Genomic DNA, 17,733 nt, shown 5'->3' with positions numbered 1-17,733 from the left:
GCATGTGGAATCTCCCTGGACCAGGGATCAAACCCACATCCCCTGCATTGGCAGGCAGATTCTTATCCACTGTGCCACTGAGGAAGTTCCTTTTGCCCATTTAAAAAATTTTTTTTTCATCAATGAGTTGTATAAACTGTTAATATATTTTGGAAATTAAGCCCTTGTGTGTTGCACTGCTTGCAAACATTTTCTCCCATTAACTGTCTTTTTGTTTATGATTTTGTTTGATGTGTACAAATTTCTATGTTTGATTGGGTCCTATTTGTTTATTCTTTCTTTTATTTCTATTGCTTTGGGAGAGTGAGCTAAGGAAATACTGCTAAAGTTTATGTAAGAGGCTATTTGCCTATGCTCTCTTCTAGAAGTTTATGGTGTCATGTCTTATGTTTAAGTCTTCAAATCATTTTGAGTTTATTTTTGTGTATGCTGTGAGGGGGTGATCTAACTTCATTGGTTCACATGTGGCTGTCCGGTTTTCCCAACATCACTTGCTAAAGAGACTGTTTTTTCACCTTTGTATATTCTTGCCTCCTTTGTTGACAAGTAATTGACCACAGTATGTATGGATTTATCTCTGGGCTCTTTTTTCTGTTCCATTGATTAATACATCTGTTTTTGTCTCAATACCATACTGTTTTGATTACTGTAGCTTTGCAGTATTGTCTGAAGTCTAGAAGGATTATGCCACCCGCTTTGTTCCACTTCCTCATGATTGCTTTGGCAATTACTGGTCTTTTCTGATTCCATATAAATTTTAGGATTATTTGTTCTAGCTCTGTGAAAAATGTTATGGGTAATTTGATAGGGATTGCATTAAATCTGTAGATTGCTTTGGGTAGTCCAGCCATTTTAACTGTATTAATTCTTCCAATCCAAGAGCATAGGTTTTTTTCCATTTCCTTGAATCCTCTTAAATTTCCAATTTTTATAGTTCTAAGCATGTATCTTTTACCTCCTTGATTACTACATTTATGACTATTTTCTTTTTTCATGCAATTTTAAAGAGAATTTTTTTTTTTAACTTTCTCTTTGTGGTATTTCATTGCTAGTGTGAAGAAATGCAACAGGTTTCTATACATTACTCTTTTATCCTGCTCTCTTGATGAATTCAGTTAACAGTTCTCATAGTTTTTATGTGGAGTTTTTAGGGTTTTCTACATAGAGTATCAGGCATCTGTATCAAATGACAAATTTTACCCCTTCCCTTCCAACTTGGATGCCTTTTATTTCTTTTTCTTCTCTGATTTATGTGGCTAGGACTTCCAATACAGTGTTGAACAGTAGTGGTTGAGAATGGGCATCCTTGTCTTATTCCAGAATTTACCAGGAAGACTTTCAGCTTTTCACCATTTGGTAGTTTCTTGGCTGTGGGCTTGATGTTGAGGTATGTTCCCTCTATACTCACTTTAGGAAGAGTTTTATCAGGAATAAAATTGATTTTGGTTGTGGAATTTCATCAAATGCTTTTTGTCCATCTATAGAGATGATCATGTGATTTTTGTCTTTTTCTGTTGTTAATGTGGTATATCAAATTAATTGATTTGCATATGTTGAACCATCCTGGTGACCCTAGAATGAAACCCACTTGATCACAGAGCATGATCCTTTTTATATGTTGTTGGATTCAGTTTGCTAAAATTTTGTTGAGGATTTTTACATCTATATTCATCAAAAATATTGACCTGTAATTTTCTTTTTTGGTAGTGTCTTTGTCTGGCTTTGATATCAGGGTGATGGGGGCTTGATACAACGATTTTGGGAGTGCTCCCTCCTCTTCAACCTTTTGGAAGAGTTTGAGAAGAACAGATATAAGTTTTGTTTGGTGGAATTGCCCAGTGAAGCCATCCAGTCCTGGACTGTTGCTGGAATGAGTTTTTAAATTACAAATTCTTGTTTATTTCTAGTGATTGGTCTGTTCAAATTATCAATTTCATCTTATCAATTTCAGTTTTGATGGGATGTATGTTTCTAGAAATGTTTCCATGTTTTCTAGGTTGTCCAATTTGTTGGCATATAACTGTTTACAGTATTCTCTTATCTGTTTCTTATGGTCTTGTGTGTATATGCGTGTGTGTGTGTGTGTGTGTGCTTCTAATTTTAATTTCAAGTTCTAGCTTAATTTAATTCTAATTTCAAGTTTTTTCCAAAAACAAGGCCCCAGGAAATCCCAGGTTCAATATGCTCCTAGGCTTGGTCCACTGCTCTCTTGTATTCACAGGTAGGTGTTCATTCACCAACAGTAAAGCCCAGGATGGATGTGATAAAACAGGACTTCCTTCTTCATGGCACGAGCCCTTTGCTGGTTTCAGAGGTGGACAGTGGTTATCAGAGAAAACACACAGGAATTTTTCCTTGGAACTGAGGTGGGATCAAAAGTGTCTGTTGTGAACATCACTATGTTTTCTCTGACTCTTTGCCTCCAGTTTCTGAAGATATATTCTAGCAGAAAACAATCTTCCTTGAAGATACTGAGTGAAAATTTCATAAAACAAAAACACACACTTCCAGTGCACTGTGTTTTCAGGTACACGGGGTTTAGTTCAGTTGCCAGACGAGCTGATTGATGTGTTCACCTCAATAGCCAGGTGAGCTTACTTCCTTGATATAGCCCACTCTATTCTTCATAGTGTGACAGGCCACTGAGAGTTGGAAAGGGTGCAGTAACCCTGCAATCACATGGAAATTCTTCCCTGGGAAGGCAATTTCATGAATGAGGTCTTCTAAGCAAATGACATCAAACTTCCCCAGGTGCTTCTCAATCACTGTGTTGTCTGTCACAGGGATGACCTTGTTCTTGACCTTGGCTTGTCCATGTTTCAAGATGAGTTCCTGAACAGACTTGAGATTGGGAAATCCCCAGGTCACATAAGGTTCCACAATACAAAGCGTCTTCATGCTTTGAGGGGTCACTTTCATAAAGACACCACCAAAAATCTTATTCAGGCAAAGTCTTGCAATTGTCCTCTGCACCAGTGAACTCACCCCATTAATCCTTTCAATATGTACAACAAAGGCCAAGGAATGTTTGTCTGGCACTTTCAAGCCACAAGCTTTCACTTTTAGCCATCTGAGTTGTACCCTGTCCTGTAGTTGCCACCAGGAATCATGCATGAACCATTCTAGTCACTTAAACTTGATCTCTTATCCTTTTCTCTGCTCTTTCCTTTGCAAAAGTGCCTGTTTTGCCTGGGTGGCTTTGAGGGCCTGATAAGCCTTCTTCTTTTTCAGGAGATTCTCTGCAACCAAAGGGATTTTTCTTCTTGGCTCTTCCTCCACCATTTTTCCAATGCTGCAGCTACTACTCATGTCTCTCTTGTGGTTTTAAATGAGCATTTTATAGGATTCCACTTTGTCTCCTTTCCTAGTCCATCAGCTATAGTTCATATTTTGATTTTTTTATTGGTTTTATTAGAGTTTTTAATATGCAACAGTCCAAATGCACTTTCAAATAACACTACTCCACTTCATATGTAGTATACCTCATAATAACAAAATAATTCTAATTTCTCCCTCCTATCCTTTGTTTCACTGCTGTTATTCATTTCACTTATCCCTGGGTTGGGAAGGTCCTTGGGAGAAGGAAATGGCAACCCACTCCAGTATTCTTGCCTGGAAAATCCCATGGACAGAGAAGCCTGGAAGGTCACAAGAGTCGGGCACGACTTAGCGACTAAAAAAAAACAAACATATATGAGAATGCTGTGCTATGCTGTGCTGAGTTGTGTTTGACTCTTTGTGACCCCACAAACTGAAGCTAGCCAGGCTCCTCTGTCCATGGAATTTTCCAGGCAAGAATACTGGAGTGGATTGTCATTTCCTATGCCAACATATGAGAATACTTAAGCATATATGTGGGCTTCCCAGGTGGCGCTAGTGATAAAGAATCTACCTGCCAATGTAGAAGGTGCAAGAGACGCAAGTTGAATCCCTGGGTCAGGAAGATCCCCTGAGTAGGAAATGGCAACCCACTCCAGTACTCTAGCCTGGAAAATCCCACGGACAGAGGAGCCTGACGGTCTATAGTCCATGGGGCCACAAAGAGTTGGACATGATTGAGCAACTTAGCCTACACACATACAAGTGTATACATACATAGATAAGACATATACATAATTGAATATATTGTTGCTATTATTATTTTTAACACAGTGCTGTGAGCTCAATTAAGAATAAAGTAAATAAAAGTTCTTATTTTATCTTCAGTTTTTCCTTCTTTGATGTTCTTCCTTTCTTTATGTAGATCTGAGTTTCTGAACTATATTATTTTCCTGTCTCTAATGAATTTCTTTCTCTCTGTTTTTGGCAAGGCTGGTCTACAGGCAACAAATTCTCTTAATTTTTGTCAATTTTCCCTTCAGTTTTGAAATTAATTTCACATAATACAGAATTCTACATTGGTGGTGTTTTTTTCTCCCAACAGTTTTGATATTTCAGTCCACACCACAGTCTTTGTGTTTATGTGGCTTCTGAGGAGGTGTTGGATGTAATTATTTTGTTCCTTTATAGGTAAGATTTTTTTAAACTCTGTCCTATTTCAGGTTTTTTTTTTTTAATCTTTGACTTTTTAAAATTGAATGTGATATGCCAAGGTATAGTTTTGGGGTATATTTATCCTGCTTGGTGTTCTTTGAGTTTCCTGGATCTGTGGTTTGGGGTCTAACATTAATTTGGGGGAAATTCTCAGTCATTTTTCTTTCAAATAGTTCTTTTCTTTCTTCTCCTGATAGTCCCATTACATCCACGATAAACCTTTTCTAGTTGTCCCACAGTCTTTGTTTAAGCACATAGGGTGGGGGTCCCTGGAGAAAGAGAATGAGGCATGGCTTTCTTGACATAAGGGAGGACGTTTTTGACATTAACCATTTTGTGATCTAATCCTGACCACAATGCTTGCCTTTGAATAGGTCTCAGTAATTAATCACCTTAAAAGAGGAAGAACAAACAACTGTTATCAGGCAAGAGAAGTAACAATAGCAGACTCCCAATTTTGTTTCAGTGGTAAAAATTAGCCTAAAGTGCTCAACCATCAGATCAACAGGAACCTAAGGGATGAAGACATTGATCTCCTCTTTTTTCTTTTAATAATATATTTTAATAATATAATTTAATAATATAATTTATACTTTATCCCCCAGAACTTATTATTTTTATTAATAACTTTTCTTAAAATATTTTAGAAATATTGAGATAATATGACAGCATTCTATTGGAAAAAGCTGCCTTAAAATGTCTTTATTTCTTGCTAAAGTTTTGGCTATTCCTACAAAATTTGTATGAAACTGATGCTTTCTAAGAGTAAAAGAACATTTTCAAAAATCTTTCTCATCTAGGGGACTCTACATTCTCTCTTTTTTAAAATTTTATCTTACATTGGAGTATAGTCGATTTCCAATGTTGTGTTATACTCTGTCAACTTAACTAGTTTCCCCTGAGTACACTGTTTGTTAAGAATGGACTGCTCTGGTGTATTTCAAACTGGTTCCTTTCTCTCTTTCCATGCCAGAAGCCTGATGGGATTTTTCTTTGATTTTTATTGTGGAAATAAACATTTATTTCAGTTTAATTAAACACAGTCTAGAAAATCTAGGGTATTACATGATATAATCTGGGAATAGGCAATATTTTTTAAGTTTAGCTAGCAAGCCCAAAATTATAAAGAAATCACAGACATATTTTACCATATGCACGTATCTATGAACACATGGTAAAATAAAATAAATGGCAAGACACTTTCTCCTTCGAAGAATAGCTATGACAAATGTAGACAGCGTATTAAAAATCAAAGACATCACTTTGTCAACAAGGTTCGTATAATCAAAGCTATGGTCTTTCTAGTAGTCATATACAGATGTGAGAGTTGGACCATAAACATGACTGAGTGCCAAAGAATTGATGCTTTCAAGCTGTGGTGCTTGGACTAAGTTTGGTACAAACCCTAGGACCGAAGGAGATCAAACCCATCAATCCCAAAGGAAATCAACCCCGAATGTTCACTGGAAGGACTGCTGCAGAAGCTGAAGCTCCAATACTTCGGTCACCTAATGAAAAGAGCTGACTCACTGGAAAAAATCCTGATGATGGGAAAGATTGAAGACAAAAGGAGAAGGGGGTTAGCAGACTATGAGGTGTTTAGATAGCATCACTGACTCAATTGGCATGAGTTTGAGCAAATTCTGGGAGATGGTGGAGGACAGGGGAGCCTAGCACGCCACAGTCCACGGGGTTGCAAAGAATAATAGGAAACGACTTAGCGACTGAACAACAGACAGAAGACAGTTAAAGAAACACGGTGAAGGCAGGACAGAGTAGCAATATCTGTGACACTGAAAAGAAATGATAGGACTTCCCTGGTGGTCTAGCGGTTAAGAATCCACCTGCCAATGCAGGGGTCACAGGTTTGATCTCTGGTCCAGGAAAATTCCACGTGCTGCGCGGCAACTAAGTTCACGTGCCATAGAGTTGAGCCCTCACTCTAGAGCCCGCAGCCTACAACTACGGACCCCTCATGCCACAACGACTGAAGTCTGCAGATCTAAAGCCTGTGATTCACAACAAGAGAAGCCATTGCAATAAGAAGCCCATGAATAGCAACAAGAGTAGCTCCCATTTGCTCACTGCAACTAGAGAAAGCCCATGTACAACAAAGACCCAGCACAGCGATAAATAAATACATAAATAAAATGAAAAGGATAATTGATATAAATAAGGATTTAGAGAAAAAGGTACCTTTGATTGCAAAATTGAGATGAATATGCACATGAAATTTGATGCTGTTTTATCAAATAAATGGAAAAAATATCTATATGAGTATTTCTCTCTCTGCATGTGTGCTAACTATTCTTTTAATATTGTATTACTGTGAAGAAAAAAATGAAGAATACTAAATTTGCAAGAATGCTTACGAAATAGTAAATAGAGGTAGGAGAGCTAAATAAAACAGGTAAATAAAAAAGAGAGCTAAATAGGGAAGAAAAAGGGGGAAGGGGAAAAAAACAGCCTATACTAAAATAGCTAGCATGTATGACACATTGTTACAAAATTACAAACAAATGTAGACAAGAAAGAAATTAAGATTATAAAGGACATTGCAACCAACTTGCCAGAGGGCATATCCAAGTAATTCATATCAGTATTTACTAACAGATGCCCTTCTGCTTGAAGTGTCACAAAATGTAGCCCAATGTGGACATGAGGCAGAGTATATATGATCTTGGTTATTATTAATCTGAGGTTGTTATGTATGTGTTCAGCTTGACTGTACTAAAGGGACAGGGGTCAGTTCAATCTGGTTTTATGGTTTATTCCAGGGGTGATCAAACTCTCTACAAAAAACCAACTAGTAAATATTTTAGGCTTTCTGGGTCATATCATCTCTATCATAACTACTTATCTCTGCCACTGTATGTAAAAACAGTCATAGACTGCAATGGTTAATTTTATGTGCTAACTTGGGGAGGCTAGAATATCAAGTCACTTAATCAAATTCTAATTTAGGCATTGTAGTGAAGATATTTTGTAATTGTGGATAGACAGATATGTATCGTATACTATTGGTTCTGTTTCTATGGAGAACTCTGATTTATACACAGATAATACATAAACTAATGGGCCTGGCTGTGTTCCTATAAAACTATTTACAGTAACAAGCAGTGAATCCAACCTCTAGTACTATCAACAATAAAAGACAGTTACTTTTATTAAAAGCTCTATGTTTTGACACTGTGAAAAGTGTTTCATACATGGATCCAAGTGTCCCATAAACTGAGAATTGTTTCTGACCAGGCCAGATATTCTGCAGCAGCAATGAGAGCAGGAATAATTTTCCTAGAACCAGTGAGACCATAAGCTTAAGCTTAAGAAAGAGTTTCTCAGAGAAGGTTTCAAGATGGTATTCTTTTAATTGGTTTTTATATTGTCTTCTCTACTGGTTTTGGAGATCAAAAGTTATTGCTGCTGCTAATCCAACAGAAGTCAACCAAGAGCATGTCTTGAATGCTCATTTATTAAATGGGGCATCTTTCAATTGTTCCTGAAAAGGGGAAAATTTAAATTCACTAAATCAAAGGTTTTTACTTTTGGAATAAAAAGAATTTTTTACATCAAAGATTTAAAGCGAAGGACCTTTTAAGTAACGTATTCCTTAGAAGGAAGAATCTTCACACTATAGACTGTTATTCAATAATAATAAGTACTGTATACTTAAGAGTTAGCTTTAACTTTAAATGGTAGATCTTCAATTTGGTTGACGCCACAGGTTCCCTTCTCCAGAATTAATAAAATTCCCATTTAAGAATAAATTGCCATCCTTTGTTTTCAACTTAGGGACACTCCCCTTCTCACCCCACATAAGAGGATCCTAGGTATTACCTGCTGTTCCTCAAAAGTTTAAGAAATGACTACATTCAAAAAATAAGTTGATTTATAAAAAGTAAATATAACCATATCTTTTCAAGATCATATCATTTATGCAAAGTGGAGAATATCTATAAAATTGCCCTTACCATAGAGAAGCTTCTTGGAAGGCTAGGTTGTGAATGATAAGATATGGGGAAAATAGAAACTTTAAAATTCAGTATCTGAAAGAGAATTCTAACCTATCAGGTAGTTGAAGAAATATTCAAGCATAAGAGCAGAGTTGTTATGACCATGACCAAATGATAGACAAATTTATAAAGTAAAAGGGGATAAATTAATAATAGTAAAGACCTTAGAGAAGAAGCCAAGTTCAAAAATGGAAATTAATGGGTTGGAGGGGCAAGTGGTGAACAAAGATATTTATACACAAAAAGGTATGTCAGAGTTGATCATAAGGATAAAAAGTTCAGCAAAGAAAAGTCAAAAGGGGGAAATTTGTGCAAAAAAAGACAATCACGGGGTCTAAATTGGTCAGAAAAGTTCTAATTTCAAATAATTTCCCTGTCAAAGCACTGGTGCTGATTTCAAGTTCAGAAAATATAGTCACTCTATTTGTATCTATAATCTCTATCAAATTGTCTTTAATGTAGAAAATCTCAATAATTACTTTCTGATAATGAAAATTATCTGGAAACTCAAATCAGAGAAAGTACATTGAAAACAGTATCAACTAACAATTCTTAAACAAAAAAAATACTTACTAGTGGTCTTTATTTACTAGCATCAACAAGACACTAATTTGGAAGGTCTGCTTAGCCTAAGTAATTGGTGCCACACTCACCTCTTCTGATATTATCAGTGCTGGGTAGGGATGAAGTCACAGTCTGCCAAAATCTCAACCATTCTTGACAGGTTTGGGGTTTCTGTAGAGAAGTTACCTCTACCAGATCTGACTGCCATACCTCAGGAAAATGATAGTCAATCCTTCTAGTGTAGAATGTACCTCAGAAGATGTTTAAGGGACCTATACAATAAGCCCCAGAAAGATAATATTAGTAGTGAGTTGGACATGGAATGTAATAGCTAACAATCATGGAATGCTATGTTCTAGGAACCGAGGCATTATCTCATTTAATCCTTTTAAAAACACACTGGGTATTCTTCATTTTGCAGACAGTAAAGAATCTGCCTGCAATGCAGGAGACCTGGGTTCCATCCCTGGGTGGGGAAGATCCCCTGGAGAAGGAAATGGCAACCCACTCCAGTATTCTTATCTAGGAAATTCCATGGATGGAGGAGCCTGGCGAGCTACAGTCCATGGGATAGTAAAGAGTAGGACAGGGCTTAGTGACTAAAAACACAAACAGGATACCTAGGCTTGGCAAGGTTAAAGAAATACTCAAGAACTTCTTTGGCAGTCCAGTGGTTAAAGACTCCACTTCCAATACAAGAGGCACAGGTTTGATTCTTGGTTGGGAAACTAAGATCTCACATGCCCAGCAGACAAAACAAAACAAAACACAGAATCGCTCAAGACCACAAAGGTAGTGAGAGGCAGGGTGGAATTTGAACTTATGCAGTACGGTGCTTCAGGATGTGTATACCCATAACCACAAAGCTACAGGTACAAAACAGGTTGGGGAAGAAAAAGTTTTCTATACAAGGCAAATCAATTTTCTCAAACTTAGTCTCTGTTCACTTTATCCCACACCAGATAGTTAATCTTCAAATCACATTTTAAAAAGTTAGACTGGCGTTTATGTACCAACTTGAAACAATAATAATCTTTAGTATTTTACAATTTACATTAGTGAAGCATGGACAGTCTGTTAGTCTCCAACATTGAGTGAAACAGAGATGATACTGATTAGTGCACACCCTCCAGATGAAATGACAAAGAAATACACATAAACTTCACACTTCATTTATTGAAATCATTTGTATCCAATGAATTCCTTAAGCAAACCAATAAAATAAGTCCGTTTACAAGTGTCATCAGTATGCCTCCAAGTTTCAATAACTTATTTTTACCAGTAAGGAACTTACATGTTTGATACCTTATTCAAAAGCCACATATCACCTAAATCCACAGAAATGTTGGCTTTTTCTCTAATCGACTCCCTTAGTATTCATTTGACATCTTGGTTTACCACATTTACAGTTTTTTTAAAGTTTCGTCTCATTCTCATCAGACCATTTATCACACAATTTTCCTCCCTCTTTCTAAGTGGATGCATTTTAACCGCAAAATCTGTAGCTACACTATCAAAGATTAGTGCCACGATTTTAAAAGACATGACTGCAGAAATACACCACTACCAACATTGAACTACCACAAGGAACGAATGGTCTGGGACGAATCGGCTCCGACCCTTAAAGGGGAGGGCTCGCTGCCATCACATAGAGTGAACAGGGAATGGGAGGAGGGGAGGTCGGAAAGGCAGTGTTTGATTCAAGTCAATAAACATTCACTGCGCCACTCACCAAGCGCAAAACGAAAAAAAAAAAAAAAAAGATGGGCGGTATTTCAAGCAGTGGGCCCTGCAGATTTGCCGAAGGGGCCAATATCCTGTGGCGCTGACTCGGGCGCTGGGGAGCAGTAGGGCTGGATATGAGCCCTTCACCAGCCAGGCGAGGGCGGCCAACCAGGGCCGGGCCTCCGGTGCCCCGCTCCCAATGCCCACAAACTCGCCGGCCCAGTCGCCAGCCCGCCGGCCGATCAGCCGCAGCCGCTTACCGGTGGCGCCTCGCTGCCTCCCCGGGGGCAGCCCTTCAACGGTTGCCGCAGTCAGAGCACCACCCCGCGGTGGGGTACGTCGAGCCCGCCTGCAGCTCTCGGATCCGCGTAGCTCCACCAATCTCGCGAGAACTCGGCGGAGTCCGCGAAGTCGCGGAGAGGAGAAGGGAGGGGCATTTAACGGTGGAGGCTGGTTCTGCGCCGGATCCGGGAGCTGGGCGGACGCCATTGTGCTTCGTGGTCTACTGTTCTGACTCAGTTAGAGGCCTAAAATTCCGAGGAGGAAAGCGGCGGTGTGATCGCTGGGAGCGGGACAAACCCTGTTCAGTGCCAGGTCAGGGGCAGGGGTAATAAACTGCGGGCCTCGGGTTTCTGGCTCTCGGGGAGGTGGTTCTAGTCGAGGCCGCGGGTGGGGGAGGGGAGGAAACGAAGCGCTGGCCTGGGGACACCGAGGCCCCTTCCTTCACTTCAATATCCGGGTGCAGGCGCTTGATCCGGGACCGTGGGTGATAAGGCGAGCCGGGCGCAGGCCTTCTTTGCCGGTGGCCATTCGTCCCGTGGTGGGGTTTGTGACGGGTGGCGGGGGCAGGCCGTGCTTCTTGTGGACGTGCGGCGGCCTAGGGGAAGGGGCTTGAGCCCTGATTTTGGCCTTTGGCAGCCTTCTCTTCGATCGGGGTACGGACGGTCCTCCGGAACCTCGCGGGCAGGGAGTGTCACGAGTGAGGTATTTAATGATCGAGGTGTTAAAGGCGGGGAGATGTAGGGCTTTGCCAGACCAAACTCGAATTGAAGGAACCTTGCCAGCCCCTTTTGTAGGGGTAAAGATTTGCTCATTGATCATCCCGGGTCTTGAGTATCGTGATACTTTGGGATTTCTTTAGTATTGTAGTGTACTGTATATTCTTTAAATAGAAATAGGTGGTGGTATGTTTAACAACGTACCTGTTGGCATAAGAAGTAAAAGGAAGGCACTAGTAGTTGAATACAGTACTCCCTCATTTTAATGAAACTGCGTAGTAAAGATGACTGTACGCACACCAAACATACTGTAATTCTCTTTTCCTATGAGCAGATGTAAATATATAAGGAACATCTCTGTCTTGGTAATACTGATAAATTGATCACAAGTGCTGTCGTTTGGCGCTATTAAGAGCAAAGTGCGAAGTGAAATTGCATTCCTAAGATTAGTTTTTTCGATTTTGTAGGATGTTTTAGGTATTTTTCTTTTTCATTATTAAAATAATTTTAAAATCTCCCTTTTTCTTGCGTTAATCTATTTGTTTCTGTCTGGAACTAAAGATGAATTTCAGATTTGAAAATCAAACGCTATACCGTTGTTTAAAAGGCAGACACATACTGTAACTAGTTTTGTTTTTTTTTTCCCGTGAAATAAAATTGTGTTTCGGAAATGGGGTCAGTATTTCATTCACAGCTCTACAGCATTTGTGAAACAGCAGTGACACAGGAGGCATTAGGGACCGATATATAGGTTTCAGTCTTGATTTCACCGGAATTATTTAACCTTCCTAGAGTTGAAGTGAGGATTAAATTAGATGCAGTAGTGTGTGTAGCAGTCAACACTCGGGGACGTAATACTTGCAGAGTGAACTTTTGGTTAATGTAAACAATTGGAATTCATACTAAAGTCCAGTTCATATTCATGCATTTTTCAAATTTTACTCTCCCTGTAGTATATTACTCATAGGGTACTGAATGCTTCTCACACTCAAAATAATTATATTTATAAAAGTTCTATACTACTAAAAGTTATTACTTTAGACAGGAAACTTTTACAGCTTTTCTTGTGCCCTAAATCATACCACAGAGGTCATGTCAGCATGGTCTGTAAATATAGTCCTGACTCTTTTTTTTCGAAGTTGCATGCTGGGTCAGAGGTCTGGAATAAGGATGGTTAAAGATTCCTTTCTTAGGTATAGGTAATTTCTGTTTCTGCCACATTGGCAAGAGAGCTTAATATTCCCAGATAAAGCACAAAGATTCCCTGTATAGGCACACACATATGTTCTATATGAAGATGTCAGATAATGAGCTTGAATATAAAAAGGTACCCATGGCTCCAGTTTTTAACCAGCTACATATCCATTTCACACAACTCTTTATCTGATATATGTTCAAGAGTTGCCCACTTAATTTCAGGAAAATAGTGCAAAACTATCAAAAAATGTAAAACAATTTTTGATAAGTTTGTTGTATTTTAGCTACGAGATTCTAGATTAGGGCTTTACTTTACAAGGAGCTTGACACAGCGTCTGGATTACACAACTCACAGTTTAATCATCAAACTAATGTATGAAGAAGTGAAGTCGCTCAGTTGTGCATGACTTTGTGACTCCATGGACTGTAGTCTGGCGGGCTCCTCTGTACATGGGATTTTCCAGCAAGAATACTGGAGTAGGTTGCCATTTCCTTCTCAAGGGGATCTTCCCGACCCAGGGATCGAACTCTGATCTCCTGAATTACAGGCAGATTCTTTACCATCTGAGCCATTACAAATAATTATACATTTAGACTAATGTTAAAACAATTACTGTTATCTTAATGTAAGTATTGATACATGGTCATGTTGTGGGAGCATTGAGAGCAGGTGTTTAATCTTGGGGGAAATTTTTACAGGAAGTATTACTTGAACTGAGATGTGAAGGATGATTAGAAGTTTGGTAAGTAACTGTAAGTCATGGTATCATGGTTTGTTTTAGGAATGTACAGTTTGTTCCCCGTAGCTGAAACAGTTGAGTGGTTAGAGTATGACAGGAAAAGACCTATACTGTTTTAGAAGGTTAGTGCTCTATGCTTTTGGGATTAAAGAGCTCTTGTGTCCCTAAGCCAAATAAGGAATGATTTTAAATTATTTTTCTTGATACATCCTTCTGTTACTACAAATAATTGTGTTAGTAGTAAAGAACAGTGGGAAATGCATAAGTGAAATGCATAGCCTTGCATCAAACTTCATTTTTAACCAACAGCTTAAACTTACCTAGTGAACCTTTTAGCTGTTTAGTAACTGAGTCAAAAACTAATCACATTAGTATAATTACAATTTAAAATGAGTAGATTTTCAATTCTTACTAAGATCTACTTGAATTCAATGAAGTAGGATTATAGGGAATTAGTTTATTTTCTCATAGTTGTTATTTTACAAAAATTCTATTATTAATACACTTGATAATCATAAGATGAAGCTGAAGAGGGGGAGCAGGGTAAAGTTATAATTTGAGAGTTGGCTGGGTTACTTTTCATGATCTTAATTTTTCTTTAGTCTGAACTCCTGATGTCAAAGCTGGTTTTTCTTGTTCTCAAAAGTATTTCTCTGGTTCTACTGGTTAGACTAGATAAGTCAAATGCCTGGTTTTGAGATTACCTACTGGTATACACCCTTTAGTCAACAGCTTTGAGAAATCTTGAACCTTCAAAACTAGTTTTCATCTCCTTGTTATGATCATTTCACTTCAGTGTTATGTTTCCTGGTTTCAGAATAACTCTAAAATAGTTTCCAGTTGCTCAGTGAAGGTTGAAACTTGACAAAGAGTAAATACACTTCAAAGGAGGACAGATTATTTCAAAGTATTCTAACGTAGACCTAACATCTTAGTCTTACTTTCTCATGAAGATGTTGAACTTTTTTCTAGTTATTTTTTAAGACTTGGGTGTATCTGTGTGTGTTAAATGCCTGCCAGCTGAAAATCAAGAGGGATTTTTTTTAAAGACCCCCAAACTTCTGTGCTTTCAGAGTATTTTCCTTGTGAGTACCCCTAGATTTTATGTCTCCATGTTCACTAATATCAACAGAACGCTAGGATTTCCCATTAAGAAAAAAAAATTTTCCTCAGGAGCAGATGTTTTAAACAAAGGCTATATACCATGTAGAGGTTTTTAACTATGTTTATATTTCTGGGAGACTGTTGGCTGTTGAAATACATAGGTATTTTCTGTAATAACTCTGATCTTCATGCCATGAATTCATTGCAGAGTACTGTTGTGCTTTTGGTAATTCAATGACTAACTCCCCTGGATATTTAAGAAAAAGTCTAAGTTAGACCCTGAAACGATTAGATTTTTCATGAAACTAGGTGCATGATGATGATTGTAGGAAAAGGAATAAGTTACGAAGCTTTGCTCTATTGTTACGTAACACACCACCTCAGAACCCTCTGGATTAAAACTACTATTTACAGTGTTATTACAGTTCTTTGTGCCTGTTGTGTAGTTCTGTTGGTCTTGCCGGGATTCACTCATGCAAGATTTTTAAGGCTAGCAGGTTCAAGATGGCAGGCGTCCCTCACAATTCCGGCACTTGGTGTTGGTTAACGTTTAGACTTTGCTCACTGTGGTCTTTTATGACATGAGGGTTCCAAAAAGCATTCAAGGAGAGTGAAAATGGGAGCTATAAGACTTCTTATAACCTTGGAAATCATACAGTGTCACATTACTTTCTGGTGGCTCAGACGGTAGAGAATCTGCCTGCAGTGCGGGAGACATGGGCCCCATCCCTGGATGTGGAAGATCGAGAAGAGATTGGCTACCCACTCCAGTATTCTTGCCTGGGGAATTCCATGGCTAGAGGAGCCTGATGGGCTACTGTCCATGGGGTTGCAAAGAATCAGTCACGGATGAATGACTAACACTTTCTTAGTCAAAATAAATTTCACAATGTAGCCCACATTCAAGGGGTGGGGAAATAGATTCCATCCTCTCCCAGGCAGATGATCACCATTAGTGCAAAGGGAGTGGGTATTTTGTAGCCATACTTTGTAATTTACCACAGGTGGCTTAGAATATTTTATTGAGAACAGACATTCTTAAAGATATCATGACTGGGATTTGCTTTAAAACTGAGGATGGTGAAATAGTTAAATGTTGATAATTGTTGAAGACTGTTGTTTGGCATGTGGAGGTTTATTGTCTTGATTTTTGTGTATGTTTGAAATTTTCTCATAATAAAAATAAAATTTTTAAGGCATACTCAGGTAATCTAAACTCCATTTTACAAAGTGATACTGACCTTATTTTCCATTTGTTATTTACCAGGATTTGTTACTTCTTTTGTGGTGTATAGATACTAAGGGGTATAAACCAGCAGTGCTGCAATTTAGAAAGGAAATTATTTTTAGGAGTTCTTTATAGATTTTATTGTAATGTAAGATAAAAAATATCTTGTCTGCCAGTAACTGTTTCCCTTAATTATCAAAGTTAGATTAAAAACATTTTGAAAAAGTTAAAGCAAAACCCACCCAGACGTAAAGTAAAATGTTAATAATATCCATTTTTCCCCCCAATTTTGTATGCATATGCTTAATATAAGTCAGGTACGTAAGTTATCTTTACAGTGATTATCCTCTGGTACCAAAATCTGGATGACTTTTAAAAATCTTTCTACTCTGGGTTAAAGACAAATTTCAAATAATGAACAAGCTAAAGTAATGCCTGTTCAGTCACTCAGTCATGTCTGAGTCTTTGCAACCCCACGGACTGCAGCCATCCAGGCTTTTCTCTCGATGGGATTTTCCCGGCAAGAATACTGGAGTGGGTTGCCATTTCCTCCTCCAGGGGTCTTCCTGAGCCAGGGATCAAACCTGCATCTCCTGCATTCAGGCAGATTCTTTACCACTGAACCCCTGGGGAGGCCCAAAGTAATGCCTACTAAAGCTGTTTATATGGAAATTTTACCATCTGATGGTATTGCTTAATACTAGCTATTATTTACTGACCATATATGGTGTGTCAGTAAAGCTCACGATACATCTGTAAAATTGGTACTATTGTTATTCCCATTTTGTAGGTGAAAAAAATAAAGCATTAGTGATATTAAGCCCAGAGTCACACCAAGGGACAGACTTCAAAGCTTGTGGTTTCAGATATTGTATTTACAAGTAGAAGTTGATGCATATGCTGAAAATTGGGCAGCACTTAGTTTATCTTGCTTTTATCCTGTTTACTGTTTTGGAAAAATTGCCTTTATTAATATATACATTTAAAATAAAGGGAGTGTCTTAGGTATAGGCTGTTAGTATGAATGGAGTTGGGCCTTTTTGTTAGTTTTGTCATTTGGTGTATGATTACTATGTGACTCATGACATGCTGAACATGACTATTATTTTAAGAATGGAACACAGTGATCTATAGAGTAATGGGAAAGGATACAAGTTATTTGAGAGATTCCTTTACAAGCAGAATCATCTATTAAATCAATTCAGCCAATTTCTCTTCAAATTTTTTGTGCTCTAGTTCTTTCCTTCTGTAACTAATTAAAGTACAATAGACTTTCTTACTCTTTGCTTAGTTTCTCTTAAACCCCCTCCTGTATTTGCCATCATCTGTTTTTTCCATCCTTCATTCTGGATAGTTTTCCTCTAGCCTGTTTCCCATTTCTCTGGTTTTGTCAGTTTTGCCTAGGCTACTGATAAATGCATCTGTTACCCAGTTTGCTAATGTTAGAGCCATTTCATCATCTGGTTCTGTTGATTGCTATCTCTTGATGAATGTCTTTTCCTTGTTTTTCTAAATTTATTTTTAATTGGAGGATAATTGTTTTACAGTGTTGTGTTGGTTCCTTGTAGTTTTGTGTCTTATAATTTTTGATTGATGGTGAAATGTTGCACATGAAAGAACAGTGGAGACTG

At 38.1% G+C, this 17,733-nt stretch overlaps 3 protein-coding genes across 6 annotated transcripts in view; 1 reads left to right on the top strand and 2 right to left on the bottom strand.

Moving 5' to 3' along the window:
* The window catches only part of BAZ2B (bromodomain adjacent to zinc finger domain 2B), a 400,154-nt gene extending 388,967 nt beyond the window's left edge, over positions 1 to 11,187 (bottom strand). Inside the window, exon 1 of the mRNA XM_043894803.1 lies at positions 11,096 to 11,187. The gene's annotated coding sequence lies outside the window, so the exon portion shown is untranslated. The remainder of the gene's footprint in view (positions 1 to 11,095) is intronic.
* LOC122688664 (60S ribosomal protein L7-like 1) lies at positions 2,088 to 3,592 on the bottom strand. Its single transcript, XM_043894832.1, is given in 1 exon segment — positions 2,088 to 3,592. A coding segment is annotated over 1 exon segment (732 nt). The 5' UTR covers positions 3,310 to 3,592; the 3' UTR covers positions 2,088 to 2,577.
* Positions 11,188 to 11,277: 90 nt separating the features above from the next.
* MARCHF7 (membrane associated ring-CH-type finger 7) overlaps positions 11,278 to 17,733 on the top strand; it is a 49,408-nt gene continuing 42,952 nt past the window's right edge. For 3 of the 4 annotated variants that reach the window (XR_006339535.1, XM_043894831.1, XM_043894829.1), the window contains exon 1: positions 11,278 to 11,429. The gene's annotated coding sequence lies outside the window, so the exon portion shown is untranslated. The remainder of the gene's footprint in view (positions 11,430 to 17,733) is intronic. The other variant, XM_043894830.1, reaches the window with a different exon arrangement.

This window comes from Cervus elaphus, chromosome 33 (genome assembly GCF_910594005.1).
Source record: "Cervus elaphus chromosome 33, mCerEla1.1, whole genome shotgun sequence".
NCBI classification, from domain to species: Eukaryota; Metazoa; Chordata; class Mammalia; order Artiodactyla; family Cervidae; genus Cervus; species Cervus elaphus.
Note: the sequence above shows the minus strand (reverse complement) of the source record. Positions and strands in the feature narration are given on the sequence as shown.